This window comes from Pelodiscus sinensis, chromosome 3 (genome assembly GCF_052426305.1).
Source record: "Pelodiscus sinensis isolate ZL-2025 chromosome 3, ASM5242630v1, whole genome shotgun sequence".
Classification (NCBI taxonomy): domain Eukaryota; kingdom Metazoa; phylum Chordata; order Testudines; family Trionychidae; genus Pelodiscus; species Pelodiscus sinensis.
In genome coordinates, this window is record NC_143054.1 from 99,083,840 (window position 1) to 99,107,922 (window position 24,083).

General features: G+C 42.1%; 1 protein-coding gene across 7 annotated transcripts in view; it reads left to right on the forward strand.

Moving 5' to 3' along the window:
• Nucleotides 1-24,083, forward strand: part of PDE7B (phosphodiesterase 7B) — a 262,403-nt gene that overhangs the window by 142,039 nt on the left and 96,281 nt on the right. For 2 of the 7 annotated variants that reach the window (XM_014573966.4, XM_075924242.2), the window contains one exon: nucleotides 6,702-6,871. The exons of the other annotated variants lie outside the window; for them this stretch is intronic. In XM_014573966.4, coding sequence (XP_014429452.1) covers nucleotides 6,702-6,871 — 170 coding nt within the window. The remainder of the gene's footprint in view (nucleotides 1-6,701; nucleotides 6,872-24,083) is intronic. 7 annotated transcript variants of the gene reach the window in all.

The following is a 24,083-nucleotide window of genomic DNA, read 5'->3' on the forward strand; positions in this document are numbered from 1 at the left end:
ATTTTAAAAATCATAAACATTTCATGATTTCAGCTAATTAAATGTAGAATCTCGTGGTGTTGTAATTGTAGGGGTTCTGACCCAAAAAAAGGAGTTCTGAGTGGGCGGGGGGGTCACAAGGTTATTTTAGGATAGGGGGCATTGTACTGCCATCCTTCCTTCCTTCCTTCCACACTGCTGCTGGCAAGTGTTGCCCTCAGAGCTGGGCAACTGGAGAGCAGTGGCTGCTGACCAGGGCCCCAGATGTGAAGGTAAAGCTACTGCCAGCAGCAGCACAGAAGTAAGGATGGTGTGGTAGGGTATTGCCACTTGTATTTCTGTGCTGCTGCCTGCTACAGGTGTCAGTGGTTAATCAGTAAGCATCACACTTACTGGTGCACTGCTGCTGGTGGGGTGCTGCCGTCAGAGCTGGGTACCTGGCCAACAGTTGCCACTCTAGAGCCACGGCCACCCAAGGTATGAAAGCACAGAAGCGAGGGTGGCAATAGCCCCCTAAAATAACCTTGTGACCCCCTTGCAATGTCCTTTTGGGTCAGGGACCTATTTGTGAAACATTCGTTTCCTGCATGAAATCTGTATAATGTGAGGTAAAAGTGCAAAAAAGACCAAATTTTGGAGAGGCAGGGTGGGCGACAACAGATTTCATGGTCCCTGGTACATTTTTCACGGCCATGAATTTAGTAGAAGCAAAATGCAGGACAATGTAGCACTTTAAAGACTAACAAGATGGTTTATTAGATGATGAGCTTTCGTGGGCCAGACCCACTTCCTCAGATCAAATAGTGGAAGAAAGTAGTCACAACCATATATACCAAAGGATACAATTAAAAAAAATGAACAAATATGAAAAGGACAAATTAGCAGAAATCTTTCTACAGAGATGGTTCTGTGCAAAGGAAGGGGATCGGCCACTTTATAAAGTGTGTAATAAATGAGATGGGGAAGCAGTGGAACAAACTGATGAGATTGTGGGGTTTGTGTGGACAGAGAGAACTGAATGCTCAGAGGGATGAATTGTAGTCACAGAGAAATGAACTGATGATTCATCCACTACATTTTGCATGCAGGTGGTACTGGAAATATTCAAAAAAGCCACCTAGGCAAAAAGTATAATCACAGCACGTTCAATGGAGCTACCATTTGTTTAATGACTGAAGTTCAACCTTCAGATTTCTGAAGGCACCTGTGGGTGTTTGAGAGAATGTCAGAGGTAGTGGAAAATAGAGGGGAGGATAGTGAGAAATGTAACAAATTAAAAATATAAAAAACAGAATATCATCCTCATAAACTCTGATTCTTCCACCAGCAGGATGTGAGTAATTCCCTTTAACTCAAATAGGTATTTACTAATATCCTGTGAAAGGCAAATCTGGACTTATGGTACCAATTCTACAGTGTGACACCAGTTTAAATTCAGACTAATTCCCAAGCTCAATTGATGTATACCACTAAGAGAACAATGATTCCATATTGCTTTTACCTCCTCTTCCTCCCCAGCAGTTGTCATGGAGATCTCCCATTTTGTTCAGCAGTGGGTTCCTCCACTGGGGACTGTGTATGGTGAAGCCCTTAAGTCTTTCAACTCGGGGGGGATCTAAACACTAACTCAAAAAGCATCTGCCTCTCTTGGGCACCATAATGCTTGCTTGCTTTTTTGCTTCACATAGAGGGCCATGATAGATATTTTTTTATTTTTTTGTGTGTGTGGGTCAACAGCTTGTTAGACACAGCAAAATGTGTCAGCTGTTGGATACTCAGCTTCATAGCACTTGCCAAATGAAGTGTGTTTTCATATAAATTCTGGTGTGTTCTCATGGCAACTTATCCAACATCGTATCTTGACTTCTGAGGTTATATTTTTTTCTTACCACAGCTTATGAGGTGATCCAAGGTTGGGTTGTTTTGGAGGAAAAGGAAAGATCTCAAGATTTCTATTGCATTTTAGAAATCGTATAGAGGTTCTTCACTTAACGGGAGATGAATACAATCTCCCACGCTAAGCCTGAGTGATCAGACTAGACTCCTAGACCTTAAATCCTGGACCCCCAATAAGAGATCCTCCTCTGAGTCTTGCAGCTCTTGAGGGCCCTCCATAGCAATCAAGGAATATGCAGGATCTGGATCCCCTTCCTCCCATTACAGTGGTTGCTACACATTACATAATTGTATGAGATTGAAGGAAAATCTCATTAGAGATTAAATAAATTGAAAATCAGATCATTAGCCTCCTTTTGCCAGCTTTGAGTCATTGCAATGATATCTGCTGTGTCTGAAGACCTAGCTTTCCTTCTTTGCCCCCTTCCAGTTGTTGCTTTGTAATTTTTTTCATCCAAATCCCTGTCCACATTAGCACAAACCTAAATCACCATGTGATCTTTGGGATGAGTGTCTCCCTGCAGCCAAAGCAAGTTAGCACCGTGACATTACCTCTCTACCAATATGCTAAATGCAGTTAAGTACTAGAGATGACGGTATAATGAAATGCAATTAATTTGGGGATGGGAGGAATGGTACAAATAATCATTATTCAAAATGTTTGCAGCTGATTAAATAATAATATTTATTTGGAAATAATTTATTGGCAGAAAAGTGCCAGAATACGATGGATTCATTATTTGAGTAACTCAACCAGCTCTAACTGGCACTGTGATTGAAACAGACTCTTCCCTACCTAGTACAGTCTGAACACCGTTTAAGAATTTTGGTTGATAGAAAGAAGCTACATTGCCCAGTTTTGAACTGTTCTAATTTTCTGTCACTGTCACTAATGTTTTGCGTCACTGTTGTTTCTTCCCTTGGGTGTCTCTCTCTGGACTTATATATATGGTTGAGTAATGAGCACTTTGGGGATTTGGTTTCAAAAGTGCGCTAATGTGCTGCACATTAATTGGACTATGTAGATCCAGTTTGTGTGCACTAAATGTTCCCTAGTGCACTTTCACACAGTTTCAAACAGCACTGTGTTAAAGCATATTAGGAAATAATCAGAGACACCAGCTTGTCTACACAAACTTTATTCACATGAAGTACACTAAGGATATGTCCACAGTATACTTTTTTTAAAAAAAAAAAAAACCTGCCCTTTTTTCAAAAAAACTTCACCTGTGTCCACACTACAATTGCGTTCTTTCTAAATTAAATCGAAATAGCGCAGGGTTTTTTGAGGTAAACCTCAAATTGAGAGAACACCTTTTCGAAAGGGCTCTTTCGAAAAAAGGCACGTATGGACACAGAACAGGGACTTTTTCTTTTGAAAGAAGAGTCAATCGAAAAAAAACACAGGTTCCCTGGTGGCCATTTTGTCAATAACAATCAGGGCTTTCTTTTGAGAGAGCATCCATGCAGTCTGGATCGCTTTTTTGATCCGGTTTTGAGGTGTGGATGCTCTCTTTTGAAAGAAGTCTGCAGTCTATATGTACCCAAAGGGTGTGTCTACACAGCATCCTTTCCTCAAAATAGCTTATTTTGAAATTTGGTGCTGTGTAGACGGTGTCAAATTTCAAAAGAAAGTGCTATTCCCACAAGTCCCTTAACCCTCGTGGAACGAGAGTCACAGAGATGCCAGAATAGCATGCGCCTGTTGTTTTGAAATAATGGGCCAGTTTAAAGACACAAAATTGCTATTTTGGGATACTTTGAGTATCCCAAAGTAGCCCTGCTGTCTAGACATAGCCTTATTTATAAATTACACCCCTGAAAAGCACTGTGTACACAAGCCTTATGTGTACACAAGCCCAGTCACTTACACAGATGCAGAATCTCCTGAAAGACGATTGTGCAATGACACTTAAGTCACACCTAGCCTTGCAGGAAGATGGACACTGCAGCAGTTGATATTCCAGCATTTAATTTAGTGGGTCTAGTAAAGACCCACTAAACTGAATGCTGAGGGCACCCCTATCAGCACTGGGAATCCTCGCTGTCGCAAGAAGTAAGTGAAGTCGATAGGAGCATTTCTCCTGGCAAACTGCCACTGTGGGAATGGTGCAAAGTTGAGCTTAAGGTATGTTCACTCCAGCTATGTTATTTACATAGCTGGAATTGCATGTCTTAAGCCAACCTTCCCCTGTAGCATAGACCTGGCCTTAGATTCTTTAGGGCATACCAGACACCAGTGTTTGTGTGTTTCTGAAATGACTTTAGAAAGCTTTCCCACCTCCCTTACTCTTTTTCCTTCTCACTGCAACTGTCCTCTGAGAAATATAGTCCATAATTCACACATTCATCATGCTCATCTTTAACAGAGGAGTCCTTCTCATTTAGAGGAGGAGAAGAGTAAATGGAGACACCTGCAATGCCACCTCCTGGTCCATGCCGAATCCTGCAACTAAGATAATGTCCACTCCTCATTGGTTTGCCCATTACTTCTCCCTCTTTGAATCCCGTCTCCTCCTTCTCCACTGACTCCCTCTTCAAATTTCACGTCTGTGCCTATAGATCCCCAAATAACTCTTCTCTGCTCATCCAATCTTGTCTCTTATCCAATCCTCACTCCACCACAACTGTCCACTCTGCTTATGATACCAGACTCAGCAAATCACTTGTCCACTTTTCCCACAAATATGTCAGTTCTTCTCTGCATTGAAGTCCTTCCTGAGCTAGTCCCCAAAATCACTAACCCCTTCTCTTTTAAATCCCGCTTGATGACTTAGCCTCAAGGAAGAAGTCAAGGAACATGTTCAACTAGCATTCTGCTTATTACTTTCACACATTTAGTTAATCAGAACCAAACATGCACCATGCTGTGCAATATTATTAATCGTCCTCCCAAACTCACCATGTTGTTACTTGTTCAATCATGTCCAAAATGAGTTTGTAATCTCACTAAGTCAAGGATCTTGATACACCTTTTGAGTGCCATTACAATCATTAATCATTGAGAAGGGACCCTCCCTCCACTTTGGGGGCCTGACTGTGCTATTAAAATTGAACCAGGCAAATGCTGAGTACCCCCCACTGAAGTCATCAGGAACTGAGAGTACACCACACCTTACTAGATCAGACCCTTTAATCACTCCTTACAATGACCTACAACACTGTAGATAATAAGCCACCCGCAGGTGCTTCACCCAGGTTAGTTCCTGGTGGGTCACCGGACTCTTTATTTACCGGGGGGGGGGGGGGGCTGCAGGTACAGCCACTTGCAGCACCTGTTGGCCATGGGATCACAGTTGTTGGTCAATGGCAGCAGCACCAAGCAGTATCCCAGTCTGCACTGCTCCCAGTGGTCAGGAACAGCGATCCACAGCCAACAGGAGCTGTAAGCAGCCATACCTGTGGACACACAGGTAAATAAAGTACCTGCATCCCACCAAGGCCTAACTCTGGTGAACCACCTCCCGCTTATAGCCCACTCTGTGGTAGCTAGTTCCAGTGTTTTGTCTCAGCATTTGTCTAGTTGCTTACACTTTTCCTTGGACTAAAAACAGTTTCATTTGTGCACGACTGAGAGATACACGGCAGGCAAGAAGGCTCCTTACTACCTCTCTTTTTGAACATTGAAACTTGCCAAATATGTTACATTTACTGGGGATAAAGAAAATGAGTTTGCTTGAAGGCTAGTTAAGGGCATTTAACTTGTGTTCTGACCATGAAAGTGCATTTAGTTAATATGAACATTAGCTGTGATGGAATTACAAACTCTTTGGAGGAAAGGAATATGTCTTTCTGCATACATGTAAAGTTACAGCAGGGTATAAAAGATTATTAAACAATGAGGGATATTCACATACAATATTATTTTTTACACTGTATTGTTGATTTAAAGACCAAATCCAAAAGCCTCTATTCACTTTTTACTCCAAGAACTAATCCTTATTCAGGCAAAACTTCCATTGATTTTGAAGGGAGATTAGAAAAGTAAGAGCTAGGACTGAGCAAATAGTGGGGGGAAATTATATGCAAATATTTTCATACATTCTGAATGGCTTTTCAGTGTAGTCATGCTGGCACTCAATTTTTGTTTGCTTTCCCATGAACATTTGTGCAAACTGAATTTTATTTGCAGGAGTATTTGGGCAGCTGTTTAATAGTGCCCACACACACAATAGCAGAGAAGAAGTGAAGATGAATATAGTATACCGTTGAAACTTCAGGATATGTTTAAGTAGACAGAATGTAATTATCCAAGTAGAATTTTGGACAAGGCTTGGGAGTTAATGCTCCTGGTTTACCCAAAAATATAAAATAAACAAAGCTCACTTAATATGTCAGCTCAGAACACCTGTTTAAAGAATTATCTAAACATTAATAGGCCAGATCCTTGTATGGAGGCTTAACTTTGTGGAGCTCCGTTGTTTGCCTATTTTGGAAGTACAGAAGACACTATTTAATTAGGCTACAACTTAATTTTATCTCCCAGCCATTTAAAATAGTATACTTTAGATAATTCCATAATTACTTCAATATGTACCTGGATCTGACTGCACTCCTTCTTATCCATCCTGGTCCCCCACAACCCACTGCTTAATGAGGGTTAAGGAAGGCTACAAAGTGAATGGGGTTGATTCCCTGTCATACCAGTTGTAGGAGCTCTGAATCCCCTTGTTTCGGCTCCTTTAGAGAATACCTCCTTTAAACGTTAACCAATCCATTTTATCTGGTGTCTATATACCTGCCCTGTGGAGTATTGCAATGGACATCTGCCCCTCGTTTACATAAATTGTGACTCGTGGCTAATTACTGTTTCACGTTCTTCCCAGGAAAACCTCACTGAACTGCTGTGGGGAAGCTGGAATAAAAATTCCACTTCACCTTGGCCAATCTGGTGGTGAGGGAAAAATTGCTTCCCAGTCCTCTAACAAAGGAGCAACAAGGGCAGTGCCCAGAGCAGATGCTGACAAAACCCAGTCTTTCAGCACCTCCATGAGTGGTAAGCAGTGTTCCCTGTAAGCTGTATGTGTGTGTGTGCGGCCATTTAGGAGAGATTCAGATGCTTCCCAGCTGATTAGCAGAGTACCTTTCAGCTAGTTTTTTGTTTCTACTGAGGAAGAAGAAACCTTCTCAAGTGCCTTGGTGCACACACATTTATTCCACACGTGGATGGAAAAAATCCTCATGTGGATGAAAAAGACTAGAGAAAACGTTGATGGTAGGATGTGTGCTGCTCTGCTTGGTCCAGGTAAAAGAAGGCTTTTTAATGCATTCACTTGGACCTATATAGTCCCCACCTCTCTTCTGGTCACCTGGATGGGTGTGCCACTGACCTGGTCCCCAACTGCAGGGCTGTGTCTACATTGGCATCCCTTTCCAGAAAAGGGATGCTAATGAGACACTTCGGAATTGCAAATCTGCGGGGGATTTAAATATCCCCCGCGGCATTTGCATTTACATGGCTGCCACTTTTTTCCGGCTCGGGGTTTTTGCCGGAGAAAAGCGCCAGTGTAGACGCGATTTTCCGGAAAATAAGCCCTTTTCCGGGAGATTCCTTGAAAGTAGGAATAAGGGATCTCCCAGAAAAGGGCTTATTTTCCGGAAAATCGCATCTACACTGGCGCTTTTCTCCGGCAAAAACCCCGAGCCGGAAAAAAGCAGCAGACATGTAAATGCAAATGCCGCGGAGGATATTTAAATCTCCCGCGGATTTGCAATTCCGAAGTGTCTCATTAGCATCCCTTTCCGGAAAAGGGATGCCAATGTAGACACAGCCCAGCAGAAAGTTCTTCCCTGACTTGGGCTTTTAAGGGAGAAGTCACCTTTTCCCCCAAGCTGGACAATGGCCCACACTAAATGTGTAGTACGGTCATTGCCCTTAATGTAGCTATGCTGATCTGTACTAGTGGTAGATCTGATCCATTGTTTATTACTCTTTTTTTCAAATGGTAAAGCTCCTTCATTTCATTATAAGCCAGCTGTCCTTTCTAGTTTTGATTCCAAACTGCTGATAAAGTTGGGCTTTATACCCAAAATTTACTCTTCATCTTTCCTTGCAATTTTAATGCATTTACCAATGTGAATGCCATGAAAAATTAAACTGTTACCTGTAGGATGAATGATTGCTGTGTTATAAGTGCATCCAGCTAGAAGTGTCCATTCTCTCTGAACCATCATTTCTTTGGAGAGTGCAGGAGAACTACAAAAGCAAAATGCATTGCTCAAGGACTTGGTGATGTGTTGTTTAGCTTCTTGATTTTTTTTTTATTATTATTTGTAAACACCGCATGAGAGTGCATTGGAACATGTAATTAAAAACATGTATGGGAAAATTATCAAATATAAGATTCTGGTTTAAGAGCCAGCAAAATATACTTTGAATCTTCTTGAATCTTCTTGCGGAAGGGGCTATCACCCTCAATCTTCTGTTGCTGACATTTTGGAAAAGGGTACTTTACTTTCAAGAGGCCACAAAGAAATTATATTCCCGAGTATTAACTTTTCCTCTTTATGGTACCATTCCCCTTACTCTTTCCATCTCCGGAAGTCTTTCAAACTAAGTCACCGAACATAATCACACCACACACACAAACTATTTACTTTGTACAAGATGATGCAACAGTTCAGGGAATAGAGTTATGGAGTAACTTTTATTCATTGGTAAACTGGCTCAAATAAAAACTTCTTATGCTTTCACTCTTCATTAAAACCTCTTTTGGGATTTTTGAAAAACTGCAGTCAAGTTCATTTGTTTCATTATGCACTTAGGCACTTTCTGCTTCTGGTCAGCACCAAAAGTGAAAGCATCGTAATATGGGAGCAAACACTGTTCCTACAGTCTGGCCAGAAAGAGACAGATCTCTAAAACCCAACAAAAAAGTCTGAAGGCCCCAATTCAGGGAAGTGTTCCTGCATGTGGTGATCCTTTTCAGCAAAGAATTTAAGCCTGCTTAGGTTAAATTGAGGTTAAGCACATGTTTAAATACTTTGCTGAATCCAGGCCTCCATTTTCAGACGCAATATATTTGGATAATGCATTTCAGCTTTTAAGATATCCTCATCACTGTCCCCATCACATACCAGCTTGTAAAACACATTTCCATCTGCCTTGGCTATTATTACAAGTAATCCCTAAGATTACTGCATTTGAAATAGGAAAAGGGGGAGAATCTCTCTCTCTCTGTTTTTTGTTTGTTTGTTAACCTACTGGTTGTCACAATACCTTGTGTTTGACCATGCCACCTTTGTGGCATTGAGAACACCAAATTCAGCTCACACTGCCGAGAAATAGGGCAAACACACCCCACAATTGGTGGCTTTTCTCCCACTAAAATATACCCAACCAGCCACAAAAGTAAACTTACGTCGTGGCACACTGGCTAGCAAGAAGTCATAAAAGCAGTTTTGTGAGTCATTCTAGTCTTTATATCACACCCCGCCTCACAAAACACTGGAGATGAGTGGTTCTCTGCAACCAGTATCGTCAAATGAAAGTTACTTCAGATCCCAAAGGACCAGCCACAAACACAGGTAAATATATAACTTAGCTCTTACTCAAGTAATCACATTGTTGCCAATCCTTTAATACCATGGTGGGCAACTTGCAGCCCACGGGCCACATGCTGCCCACTGGGGCTTTGAGAGCAGACCCCATGTCGGCCTTCTTCCCCCACAACCCTCTCTTGCACTGGAGCCCCACATTTCCTCCTCCTCTCCCTTCCTCCCAACACTTTCAAAGCACCATGAATGTGCTGATTCATGTTCCATCCCCAGAGTTGGAATGCCACAAATCAGCTGTTTGCAGCTGTTCAAGCTCTGGAAGGGAGGAGGAGAAGCAGGGATGGAGAGCAAATCAGGCAATTTGTAGCACTCCAAAATGCTGGGGGGTGGGGGCAGAAGACTAGGAAGTGCAGGGCTCTGATGCCCCAGTGCATGAGAGGTTTGTGGAGGTGAGGGGCAGATACGAACCACCTGCACCTGAGGCTGTAGGTGGAGCCCTACTGGGCTGCGGGCTGCTGAGGACCTGTCGCATCCACTATCCATGGTTGCCCATCTGTGCTTTAGTATCTAAAATCTAAAGGTTGGTTTATAAAAAGAGAGAGAGAAAAGTGAGGGTTAAAAGAATCAAATACGTTAATTGCAAAGTTCTTGGTTCAGAGTTGTAGCAGTGATGGAATAAACTGCTGGCTTAAGTCAAGTCTCTGTTTGCTTGCAAATCCTCAGAAGGACCTGAATCCCTGTATTAGAATGTTCCCACTAGCGTAAGTCCAGACGTCTGGGTAGGGAAGAGGCAAATTGGAAATCTTTCCAGGACCTTTTATAGCTCCATGTGACAGGGCACCCATTGTTCTTACTGTGGAAAATTACAAGTAAAGTGGAGAATGTCCTCACCCAGGCAAGTCACATGTCTATGCAGGATTTGCATAGTTATAGCAGAAGCCATTACCTACCCTCCAGTTTCAATGATCATAGGAAAGTCCAGTCGGTGCAGATGGGTGTCTCCTATGGTCAACTGTGACCTAAATGTGTGTTGTTGGGCCATTCAACTTGAATAGTCCCTTCACAATGGGACTGTTGTTTAAATACTTCATGGATCCTACAACAGGGGCCAATTATTTGAAATACAAAAATGATAGATATATAATCATATTCAGCAAATCATAACCTTCCCATACATATCCTACATGCCACAGTTTGTACAAGACCTGTTGCAAATATATAACAGTGGTTGCAACAATGACCGGTGTGGTTATATTTTAGTCAGAGAATGTCACAGACCCTTTCACTGTTTTATAGATGGCCAATTGCACTTTGTCTCATGTTTCCACAAGGTGCCATGGCTTCCCTGTCCTGGAGAGAAATTCATGACCTACTAGAAGACACATTCTGGTAACAACAGCAACAATGTGTGTGCACCAAGGGAAAAGGAAAGGAAGACAAGGGCATGTTCAATAGTGTTGTTGCCAGGCCAGGCTGAAAGATTCTTCTATCAGCAAGGGAGCAGAAGTAACCCTAGTAACTTATAAAGATAATTTTAATATAATTTTTAAGACCTGCTATTTGAACTGTGTACTATCAGAAAATGGGATTTAAAAAAAACTTAGTTAATAGAAGTTTGCAGGATCCCTTCCAGTTCTATTGTACAGAAACAGTTCACATACGGGGACAATATGAGCCTGAAGTCTGAGGAGGTATTGCCATTAACTTCAAGGGGCTTTAGACGAGGCCCAAAGTGCTTGTTTATGCTGCTAGGCATAGCACTGCACAGTTGGTGGTATAAAGCCATTTCTCCTGTCTTGGGATACATCTACACTGCAGGGTTAAAGCCGAAATAAGCTACGCAACCTGAGCTACGTCCATTGTGTAGATGAAGTCAAAATAACTTATTTCTGATGTTGGCGCTGTCTACACAGCAGGAAGTCCAAGCTAGAGCACTCTTCCTCCAACTTCCTTTACCCCTCATAAACTGAGAGTTACAGGAGTTGGAGTAATAAGTCCTCCAGATCGACATTATTTTGACAGTGTTGAAATAACTCCTTGCTGTGTAGATGTGGACTGTTATTTTGGATTAACGTCCGTTATTCTGAAATAACACTGTTGTGTAGACACAACCTCAGAGAGCTTCTGAAGAGCTGGTGTGACCCCTTCCAGACACCTCAGGCATGCAGATAGTGTGCCCTTTTCACTTTCCCTCAGGAGGGTGCAAAATGTTTCCGTCTCTGCCTGGCCAGCACAGGAAGAAATGTTGCGGGGGGGGAGGGGTTGGCGGAAGGGGGAATTCTCTCCCCTTCTACAAATGAAGGTGCAGTCTCTGGATGTTGCAATCTCTGCTCTCCAGCTGTGCCCATTTTGAGTATGGAAGGTGATGCATGTGGGCAGGGAGAAGACTTACATCCCCAACTTCCCTTTGCTTGCATCTGTGTGAGAGCTGGAAACAGGTACAATTTAAAATAGAGACGTGTTTTGGAGAGCACTGAGAACGTATTGCCACGTACCCTGTGAACATGGAATGTATACTTTCATTCTGAGCTGATTAAGTGTTCTTCAGAGATTTTTAGATGCCTTTTGTGAGTCTGGCTAGCTCAGGCAGCAGAGAAACAAAATATTCTTAATAACTACAATTGAGAAGATACTTCAGTGTTGTTTGAACCTTGCTTTTGTCCTCACGTCTTAGTCTACAGGAACCTAGTGTATATGATTCACGGCTAAAAGTTTTGGTTAGTTCCCTCCTCCCCACAACCCCGAAGGCATATGTTACAGACACAGATAGGAATGTTCTGTAGTAGCTCGGATGAAAACCTCAAGCAGAAGGCATTACTTGGAGTCCTTTGAATTTTTAACGGGGAGGGGAGGGAATGATACTTGAGGCCTATAAGTTAGTTCATCTTCAATGGTGGGTTTGTTCAGTTAAGGAAAACAGAATTTGTCCCTTTCGGGGTGGTTTGGACCTTTTTATATTTTGGAGATTCAGTGTAAAAAGCCCACAGATGCCTATCTGAATCTTTCCCAAATGACCGGTGTTCAAAATTAAAGTTGGAAATCTCATAATTATAGATTTTTGTGCAAATTTTTTTTTATTTCCTGCTTCCAGTCAGGCTAGAAATACTTCAGGAACAGCCACTTTCACATTATTTTAGTAATTCCGTTTCTGGTCCCAGATGGGACTAAGAAGTACAAAAGGGCTAAGATAGTTAAGAGAACATTTAATAACTTCAGAAAAGGCTCTAATCTGATTCACTTGGAGTCTTGAATGGAGGTTTGGGTCAGGGATATTTTCCCCTCAAACTACTTCCCTGAGCTCTCCTTACAAAACTGTGGGGGATGAAACTAACACTCATTGACAAAAACAGCAAGGGGTCTTTAAAGACCTAATAATGTAATTCTGGCATCAGATGCTTGAAGTGAAAGAAACATATGGTAGGGATACAGAGATGGCAGTGTTGCACCACTGCTAATTCAAACAGGATGGATGTGGCCTGCTCCCAACAGTGACAAGAAGGTGAGAATACCTAAAGGGGAAAATCACTTATTGTAATGAAAAGTCTCAGAGGGGTAGCTATGTTAATCTGTATCTACAAAAACAAGGAAACCTGTGCATGTTAGAGACTAACAGATTTATTAGGGCATAAGCTTTTGTGGGTAAAACTCCAATTCATCTGATGAAGTGGGTTTCACCCATGAAAGCTTATGCCCTAATAAATCTATTTAGTCTCTAAGGTGCTACAGGACTCCGCATTATTGTAATGAGAGCATTCCCAGTCTCAATTCAGATCCATTTTGATGGAGTCAAATTTGCATTTGAATTCCAGCTCAGCAGTTTCACACTGTAGTTGCTTCTGAAGTTATTTTGTTGCAGAATGACAACTTTCAAGTCTGTAACTGTGTGTCCAGGAAGCTTTAAGAATGCTCGATAGAGATCCTATAGGTGTTTCTCTGTCTGAGGGACTGAACCAAATGCAGTTGTAACTCAGGGCTTGGCTGTAGACAATGGATCATGTGATGCGTTTTGGAGGAAAGTTGGAAGCATCTTGATAAGTATAGCAGTTAGTAGGTTTCCATTATATGGTAGTGCTTATGTGACCGTCACTCATTTGCACTGTAGTATCCAGGAAGTAGATCTCTTGGGTGGAATGATCCAGGCTGAGATTGATAGTAGGGTGGAAATTGTTGAAATCCCAGTGGAATTCGGCAAGGGACTCCTTCCTATGGGTCCAGATGAAGGTGTCATCAATGCAGCACAAGTCAAGTGGCTGAGAGCTGAAGGAGCATCGTTCTAAGTCAGCCATAAAAATGTTGGGATACTGTGGGGCCATGCAAGAACCTATAGCAGTGTTACTGACTCCTGTGTAGTGAGCCAAAGGAGGAGGAAACTGCGAGAGCAATTCCTTGGTTTTATGTACTGTACTACTCGAATATTTTGCTCCATTATTTCTCTTGTTTCTACAGGCAGTTGGGGAAACTTATGTTACTTATAATTAGGGCTCGACAAGATTTTAGCCAGGCATGGCGCCGCAGCGCACCAAACTGTACGGCTGGTGAGCGGGGCTCACCGCCGCTTGTCAAGCCCTGCTTATAACTGTTCTTACTTGGGGACTAAAGCTGCCCTTGAATAAAGCAGTTAGGATTGTCAGAGGAAATAATGTCAGTAGCTAGGGGGCATCCCAAAGGTGCCAGTTGAGTTTCACCACATTGCATTTGTAATTTGTGGTGGTAAACTATGGAAGATAAAAAACACGGGGATGGGGAAGAGGTGGGGACTATCATGAAGGTAGTCGCAGGCCCAATATGAGTAGAGGCTTTGGACTATGTGCTGAGATCATATCAAGCTCTAGCTCCTGCTTCAGGAGCACCCAAAACAAGGTATTGCACAGAGAACCATACACAGAGAGTGCAGGCCAGTAGTAGGAGATAGGTAAATTAGACACTGAAGCACAGGGCAGCCACAGAGGAGACTGTGTCTGGTCTAAAAGAAACCCAACTTCTTTGAGAAGTGGCCAGCCAGCTCCACCCAGGACCCAAACTCCTCTGAGTGCAAGACACTTAGGTGACATGAGGATCCTGGGAAGGTGAGGAAAAGGAGACTTGGGATGGAAAAAGAGATGAAAAATTCCATACTGCACTTTTGACACATTGCTGTTTGTGAGGAGAAATGAGGGTGGTTCTACTTTGTGATGATGAGCGCTCGCTGACCTGCCTTTAATCCTATCAGCATGAAGAGTGGGAAAATTTTTATTCTGTTTGTTGTCCCAGGACCGGTATATCAAGGCTGGAGCCTTGAAGAGGAGGTGAGAGAGGGGAAAGAAGCAGTGAAGCAAAGAGAGAGTAGTGGATAAGGAGACCAGCAAAGAGAAGAAGGAGGAGGAGAACTGGTGTTTTGTTTTTGGGGGTTTTTTTTTGGTTTTTTTGGCATTGCACATTCTGCTTACAGGCTGCATTGTTCATAAAAACAAGAAGCCTGGTGGCACTTCAAAGACGAACGGATTTGCTCTCATTTTTGCTTGCCAATATCAGAATGAGGTAGCAATAAATGTGCTTGTATATTTATCCTCTTGCAGCCTTTTCCACTCCTCTTATGTCTAATGACTTTGGCCATTTATTGGGAGCCAAAATTACAGCCTTGAGTCAAGGGCACAGTGACACAGACAAGCAGTTGTGAATTGGCATTCCGTGAGTGAGGTGGTGCAGAAGAAAGTCTGAAGTTGCTTATGGAAGATGTAATTCTGTAGATTATCTAAAAACCACCTGGGCTAGGGATTTTGACATTTAATTTTTCTTTTCCTTTCCCTCCTAAATCTTAATAAAGAGGTTAGTCTCTGGTTAAAGCATGGGATTGGGAAGTCTGAGATCAAGGTTCTCTACCAAGCTGTGCCACAGAAGAGTGCCCTGATCCAGAGCAATTCGTTTAGACCCTGTTTTAGCATGGTCCAGGCCTAACTTTCAGCAAATGAGTCTCTGATTTCAGTTTGGCTACTCATGTGCTTATAGTCAGACATGTGCTTAAGTACCTAGCTGAAATAGGTGAGTCTTAATCTTTTTTAGTGTCAGCTTTCTGATCTTAAAACAGGAATTAAAACACTTACCCATCTTTGTGCATTGCTTTGAAATCTAATAATGTGCACTGTTATGAATAACTGTTTGAGATCAAATGAGTGGACAGCAAAGTTATGACTAGCACAGTAGAGTCCCTATCATCTGACCTAAACAGGACCGACACATGGTCGGATTACCGAATATGTCGGATGATACAGACTCTACTGTAGAGAGCAATGGAACAGGTGATGCCGGGGACGAAGTCTCTGCAGAGCAGCACCAGCTGTTCCGTTGCTCTCTAGAAGCTGCTGCTGCTGCTGCTGCTGCCGCCGCTGCTGCTTCTAGGCAGGAACAGCAGCAGCTGCAGCTTCTCCTAGAGAGCAACGGGGCAGTTCTGTCGGCCCGCGCTGTATCTGACCCTGCAGCTCCCGGGGACAAAGTCCCCAGGAGCTGCAGAGTCGGATAAAGCGGAGTGTCGGTTAATCCGGAATCCACTGTAATTAGACTTTGTACACTCCCCTAAATTTTCTCTCAGAATAGAAGTAGAATGAGACACTTGTGTTTTGACCAAAGTCCATTACTTGTAGGTACTAGGGATGTAATAATCTTTTGCTTATCGGTTAATCGACTATATTATCAGTTAATGTTATATACTATGTGCATTTCCCTCCCCTCCCCCACCAGTAAATTTTTTAACAGGCTGGCCAGGAGCCTAGCACAGTCCTGGCTTGTGACAGATCCAGGACCTCCCCACCTGCAGCTCTGCACTGAAAGTGTATTAGGAGCCAAATAGGCAGGCAGCCTGGCTTAGTTTCAGCTTGTGCCAAGTTCGGGAACTCATACCTCTCCTAGACAGGGGCTGCTGCCACCCCACGTTGCTGCCTCTTTATTATGGTTTTTAAACTGGCTCCCCTAGCAGACTAGCTTCCTTGGCTTCCCTGAGAGTTCTGGTATGAGCCCTGTTGGATCTGCCAAATGATGCTATGACACTAGTGGATATAACTAGCTGGACACAATGAGTATGCATTTTGCACATTACAGGAGCCAATGCTTAAACCTGTATCCTCATGGCCTATAGGCAATAGCCCTCTCCCCTGGTGACCCAAAGGAGAGCCTCCCTCTTGCAGACCTAGTGGAAGCAGTTTTCCAACTCTTTGAATGTGTTACAAACGAATACAATTGCTGAAAAGCCATGTTAAAGTGCCCATGGAAACAAAATATTTCAGAACAAGCATCTCCGCCTCTCCTGAGTAAGCAGAAAGGAAAACCCCTTTGCATGGGCCCAAGCCCTTTTACTTAGTATGGGTCCAATAAGGATGGGAAACCAACACGGGTTTTTGAGCCACACACAGAGGCAGAAGTGGAAGGAAGAGGGATAAGATTATAGCAAGCAGCATAAAAGTTAAAAGAAAAGTACAAGAAAATATGAATGCCAGACAGATGGATTTGCAGGGGGAAAAAAACAACCCTCTGTAGAAGACCAATCAAAACAAATCCAAAGGAAATTACAACATCAATGAAAAGACCACTTTAGAATTAGTAAAAGATGGTCAACAACAAGGTAACCAGACAGATGAGAGAAGAGGAGCCAGAGAAAGTAAACAAGACTGAAATGACAGAGAGAGATTTTTAATCACTATTATTCATGTAGTGCCATAGGTGCATACAGGACTTTGCATGCAGATCTCATTAACATGCTGGGCTGGAGTCCAAAAAAAATCCAGAGGAATTCTACTGAAGCCAATCAAATTACACTCTAGGTTTTCATCTATGCTGGAACTAGTGTTGCTGGGGGTGCAGCAGCACACTCTGGCTTGAAATGGTTTCCATCTGATGCAGGGTTTACGCTATGGTTCAGTGGCTCTCGGCACCCTCACTGTACAAATTGTTCTAGCCCCCCTATAGATTCTCAATCTCAAGGTTGTAGTGGCCTTCTTTGCTTCCTTCTATCTAGCCATAAAGAAATCTCAAAGCTCTCTTCCCTCCCTCCTCCCCAACCTCCACCCTAGTATTATATGGAAAAGATTGAGTTAACTCAGTGTAAAACGAATGAGTGAGGAGAATCGGGGCCAAGGTCCCTGCCCTCAGGAATATAAAAATACGATCGAGAGACTTTGGAGGGTGATTGGTATGCAGAATACATCAGTGGGTTTCTGGCCTTTGGAGGGCAGCTTGTGGCTTTTTAGGGTGTGGGGTTTTTTGTTTGTTTGTTTGTTTGTTTATAGGAGGTAAAAGCTGTTTTCTGTGCAGATTTTTGTGTTTAACAGTGAAGGGTAGGAAGCAGACAAGGCAAAAGCAGGCCTGCTGACAGGAGGTTGGGGGAAAGAAGCAACTGCCCTGGGCCCAGTGATTGAAAAGTTCCTGGGGTTCCCAGCCACCACCGCAGCCCCGGACCTTCTAAATCACCACCAGAGTCCCGGTACCTGGTGTCACTAAAAGCTGGATGGGGAGCCCTGCCCCTTCTGCCTGAGGCCCCGCCCCTTCCACAGTCTTGGAGCCAGACCCCTCCACCTTACATAGGGCCTGGCAAAATCTGTTGGCCCTCTTGGGCAGAAGTTACACTAAAACCAGGGGGGGAATATTACATTCTTTGGCTACAGATGTTTCTATAAACTGAGAAATTATGAGTACAGGTTCCCACAGAGTTCCATTTAGAAATCAGACCAGTGACATCTTCCTGCCCACATGCTAATAGGGTGTAGAATGCCACACCTAGAAACGTGGCCAGCTGAGGGAGGCAAAAAGTCATGTTGGCTGTGCCATACTCTGCGATTATCTTACTTAAATTATCAATGGCAGATTCTAAAAGTGTAACCTACTTGCTGTTGCCAAAAGACCTTACTTTCAATGGGCAGCCTCTATTGCTGGAAAACATATGCAGGAAAAGGGGGGTGGGGGAGAAGAAGAGGAAACCTGTGCAGTGTGCTTTCTTTGCTGATTTGTTAAAGAAGATGGGGGAGGAAGGGGAAGTAACCTTTATCCAGTTGCTTTTTAGCTAGTGCCAGCATGGATTGGGTTTCCAAAAGCAAGGGGGAAAGAAATACAAAGATTTTCAATGCAATTTAGGGATTGACACAAGGAGGTAGTTGGCTAGGGTTTATAAGCTATTAGGCTCCGATGTGCAGCAGATCAGAAATGAGCTTGTAGCTTTGCCATCGACATATAAGAAACCACTTTAAGGACACATGAATTATTCATGAGCCACTCTGTGAAGATGTTTGAAGCTCATAGTGTTGACATGTCACAGGTGATCTGTGTATTGCATCAGCGGTGGTCTGCTACTGCCTTCTCGCTGTGTGGTACAGTGTTTGGTTTCCTAGGCTGGGGGGAAGATGGACAGATTGAAAGCAGACCTATGCTCAAGCTCCTGAACAGATCTGTAATGTGCAGAATTAGTCAGATGGGCGAACGTGGAATCAAAAGGCTCATTCTTACTTTCTGTGCAGATGTAGACCTTCTCTCTGTGCAGCAGAACGCAGCCAACTTTAGGCAGCAGAGATTTGTGCTCCAGTGGCACCTTTCCAAGAGCCAACAGGAATTTGAAATGGAGCCCATGCCTAAATACACTATATGTAGGCTCCCAGTGACAGTTTCTCCCACCGTGCTATAAATTCAACAAGAAAGAGGGTAAAATCTTATCTGTCAATTTCTAATGTAACATTGTGTACTTAGAGAGCATTCTGATTGGTTGGAGTGTACTCTGAAGGCAGCCAGCCAGGTTCTGCTGTCAGTTATGATGGTGTAAATCCAGAGCCGATGAACTTGATAGAGAAACTCCCAGGGAATGTTGGTGTAATCGAGATCAGAATCTTCCCAGTAGTCTTTTATGACCCATCCTACTCAGCTGACCCAATGACACTGTAGAATGCCAGCCTCTCCTGGCAGCACAAATGGTAACTTCCATTACACAACTTTTTTTTTCTGGGGTGGGGGGGAGAATTAGGGAGGATAAGTAGCATCTTGAAAAGATCTATAAGATATTGAAAATGACGGTGAGTTAATACTGCAGTAACTGTGTGGGCCCCAGAGTCATTTACTGTGTCAGCAATCCACAGACCTGCCCAATTCCCCACTCTAATTGAACCAGAAGGGAAACAACTCACCATCTGACCCCAATTTGGCAGTATTGGGCCCTTTAAATCAGAAGGCCAACCTTATGGTTCAGAAGCACTCGGCTATAGCAATGACTTCTCCTCCAGAATTTTTTCATTACTGTTTTATAGCAGCAAAACAGAGGTGGTTTTATTTTTTGTTACTTTTAATTCCCTTCTGCAACTATTGCAGCAAGAATGAAATGACAATGTTAACAGAAATTATTAAGATTAGTTACCTACCAAACACACACACACCAACTCATGTTGCTGGAAAAAACAATACATGATTCCTGTTTTTAGGTAGTTTCAATATCTTAATCTACATAAGATCTGAGGCTAATGTGTTTCTATGGCATCTGAGATTCTTGCCCCAGAATATGAGTATTGTATTACTAAACTGAAAAGAACCACTGGCAAGTTGCTGCTGTTGTACAGAAATGTATCCTCCTTCCCCTCGTTCCTAAATAGTTCTTGGTAAGCATAAATCTGTGCGCTCTTACTGGCTCCTGCCCTCAAAACTCTAGTACATATGCCCACACACTTCTGATTCAACTAATCAGGTACTAATTAAGAGTAAATCTGTATTATTGATCTTTGTGCAGTGCAGAGTAAGAGGTGGAAGCTATGCTAACACTGAAGAACTGGGTTCAGAAAGAATAAGAAACCCGGTAGGCCCTGGTCCCTTCATCCTTGCTCTGACACAAATTGGAGTCTCTTATGCCAGCAAGGTGGTGTCGTCTTCCCTTTTCATCCTCCTTCAATAAATCCAATTCTGTTCCATTTCCTAATCACAAGACTGAGAGGGAGAGAAGTGGATCAGACAGGTGAAATGAGTCAGCCGAGGCCTAGTGGAGTGTTGTAAGGAGCTGAGGGACTATTAAAGATTAATGGATAAAGGAGGAAAGACCTCACAAGTTTTAAAATATCAGCGAGAGAATGGGACTCTCAGAAAGTTTGGGTCTCCAGCTCAGATTATATTGCCCTCCTTGCAAGAGGACCCCAGTAATTAGCTTTGCAAAGATACTTGTTTCAGTCAACCCTAGCAAGCCTTCTGATGTTCACCCTTTTTTATTTTATTTTATTTCATTTTATTTTAATTTTTACTGGAAACACAAGTGCCTTAATAGGGGAAAGACTCTCACTGAAAATCCAGCAAGAATTTTTCTGTCACACTTGATTGAGTTGAGAACTTATTCTGCAATGTACTGTACTGGCTGGCAACACTAGAATTGGCTGTACTGTAATTAGCAAGAAAGTAACAATAATGGATGGCGGACTTTTTTCTTTGAAGGGAGGACTTTAAGAACTATGAAATACATGTAGTACTATTATTGCCATGCCATAAAACATAATAGTTGAAATATTCTGTTTTATTTTTAAAATCACTAAGAGTAGCTGCTATTTTGAACAGATTTTAAGTATCTTCCTTTTAGATTAAAGCGTGTCCAGTTTGCATTGTAAAGGAACAGTCTGGCTCTACTAATACTGATGTTATAAAAGAGTATAACAATAATAAAATATAACAACTAATGCAATACAATTCAAAGTAAAATTTCAGAATTCCCCAAAATTAAGGTTTTGCTAAATGAAAATGTTTTCACATTGAAATATTTCTCTCCAACATATACAAGAATGTGTGTTGAAATCAACATGTTTTATTAATTTCAATTTTACACAAAACATTTTTGTTGAAAAAAGGAAAGGTTTTAACACAAATTCCAACTAGTTTTACCAATAACTTCATGTTTATGTGCACAAATGACAATGGTGGTTAGTTCAAATGGCAAGGGAATACATTAAAATAGTATGGCTTAATGTTAGGGGTGTCATTTAAAATTATTTATTACTTATTTGTATTTTAGTGGCACCTTGGAAGTTTATGCATGGACTAGGATCATGACTAAGCTAGGCACTGTACATACAACAGAAATATGGTCCCTGTCCCAGTAAGTTTTCTGTACAAATCCAAATAAATACATGAAGTTAGTGCCATGTTTTGAAATGGTTTTCTAGTCAGTCGGATTATTTCTGGTAGTAATCACTTCAACTCACCAGTAAGTATCTATAAGACTTAGCCTTGAGAGAAGACTAAAGGCGATGAGATCTACTCAGCTACCATATGTATATATAAGAGAACATAACCTCATATCTAATGAAAATAAAAAGCTTTATTAACTGTTGTAGGAATAATTCCTATTGGCATTTTCCAGTAACATTGAAGGGACTTAATTCCCAAGCTTTCTTTCAAGACAGGCATTTTTTCAGGCTGCTGGAAGTCAGCCATCAAAATGTCTGTAACAAATTAGGCACTGTTTTCCAAAACACCTTGTGGATCGTTAATTGGAGTTTGCATAATACCACAAAATTGCAAACATTCCTTTGAAATAAGCAGAAATGCAAACGACCTTTCAGAAGTAAAAGAAAGGGAAAACTTTTTTAAAACAAATCTGGTAACAATCAACTTTTAATTAAACACTTTTTTTTTTTTTTTTTTTTTTTTTTAAAGAAGTACTTTTTCCCCGGGGAAATGGAAATCTGTTGGGGGAACTTCCTAAGAACTTTGAGAAGAACCACCATTCTAGTAGATCTTGCACATACAATACTCCAAGTAGTAAACAGTTATGAAATGCCTTGGAAATGCAGACTTTGTAAGGTTATATATTTTGTCACTGTGCACAAAAATAGTGTGTGGGATCTGAGAGATCTATTCCAATGCAAGTGTGCAGTCAGAGAATCAGGGCTGGCTGAAAAAGTTATGAAATGGAAAGTCTGAGGATCAAATTCTCTTGCCCTGGTGTCAGTTTGAACCATTCTTTACTCAGTGGCATTAGATCAAATTTTACACCAGTGTAACGGAGAACAGAAATTGGCCTGAATGACTGGTGAGAGGGCAAAGGACGTGCTTGGTAAAAATCCAAGCTCAGCAAAAATATACCACAGTAAGTTAATTTATGTCTCAAGTCTGTCAGTCTGTTGCTAGGTCAACAGAAATATGTCTGGGCCTGCATGGGTTTGCAGAAGTTGAAAGACACCTCCCCTACCCTATATCCTTCTGCTGTGGCAGCCACAACCCTAGCATGGTGAGCAAAGATTGTACACATCTAGGATCACTGCTAACAATGGGCAAGAGCATTGCGCTGGTGCAGTGTGAAGGAAGCTGTGCTCCTTTCGTACCGTTTCCCTCCCCCGTGACCCTTGAATTTTTTTTTTGATGGTTTTAATAATCTCAGTCTCTTCCTCAGTGGATACTTGTCAATTGTCTCAAACAACACACAAGTCAGCATGATTTGGCATAGATGACGATTCCTGCTGTGGGTGTGTCTATAGCCTAGCACTAAAATAGCAGTGGGTGCTGCTATAGCCTAGCACTAGGACAGAGCTAAATTTGAACTATGCCTGCCATTGCATTGTCCAAAGAAACTACCTCTTCTCTCTGCTGGAACTCTGATTCAGGCTATTTCCAGGTGCCTAAAATGTTAAAAACAACTTTTCCAACCATTTATTCAGTTCTTCTTCCACAGTCCCCAGTACCTCTAATCTAGTTCATTGCTGAGCAAGATGCTTATTCAAACTCCAGATCAATAATGTCTCTTGTTGATTATGTGGGATTCAATTAACTCTAAATTTCAGAAAGGAAGAGTGTAAATTATAAAGTCTCCTCATATCCTAGATAATGTATATAGCCTGCAAGTGGGCTGTTTTGGGAGACATGGTCTGTTTGCCCTCACATGATTCTCTATACAGTGAAATGCTTCACACACACACAGCTCTTTGGAGAACAGATATGAAGAGTACCAACCTATTTGCTTAGAGGTCTGAAATTCATTCACCTTCAAGAGTGGCCTCTCTCTCAAGCAGAATCTCAGTGTGATAAATGCTGATTTGGTTGGGAGAATCCGTTGGTGGTGGGGGGGGGGGGGGAGGGTGATGTATTGTGTGTGCCATGGTTTACAGTATATTTTTTTACAGCTATTAACCAGCAAATCTGGATGCAAATAAGGAATCCCATAAGTGAAAAGTCACATCAATCACATTTGCACAGAAATGGGGAAAGAAAACTGCCTTTTGTGCTTCTTTGTGTCAGATAAGAAGAGGTGGCAGGGGCAGATTAGCAAGGTTATGTTCAGCAAGGCATGTATCTGAAATAAACAACTTTTGACAAGAAGATTATAAAAAATGCTTTAAGGGAATGGGGAAAGCTGATGCTATTTGTAGTCCCAAATTTGTACTTATCCAGCATCTCCCTTATGCTTTGATAGAGGCAAAGTGTAGACTCTGAGAGCTTTTAATCATCTATGAATTGCTCTTTTGAAGAACTTTGCCATCCACACAGCAAACCTGCATTTTAATCTGGTCTGAAAGGCAGAGGGAGGAGACAGGAATGACTAATCAGATTAAAGATCCTGAGCTATTAGCTGGGAGCAATCCTTCTGATTATCTTCCCTCTCACACCATATCATAACTTCTGTTGCAGTCGTTCCACTGTGATTCACCATTTGTATGCCAGAATAGAAAGGCATTTTTTTAAAGAAAAAATAAACACCTCAAAATAGCAGAAAGATGTCCAGCAGAGACTAGAGTCTGTGA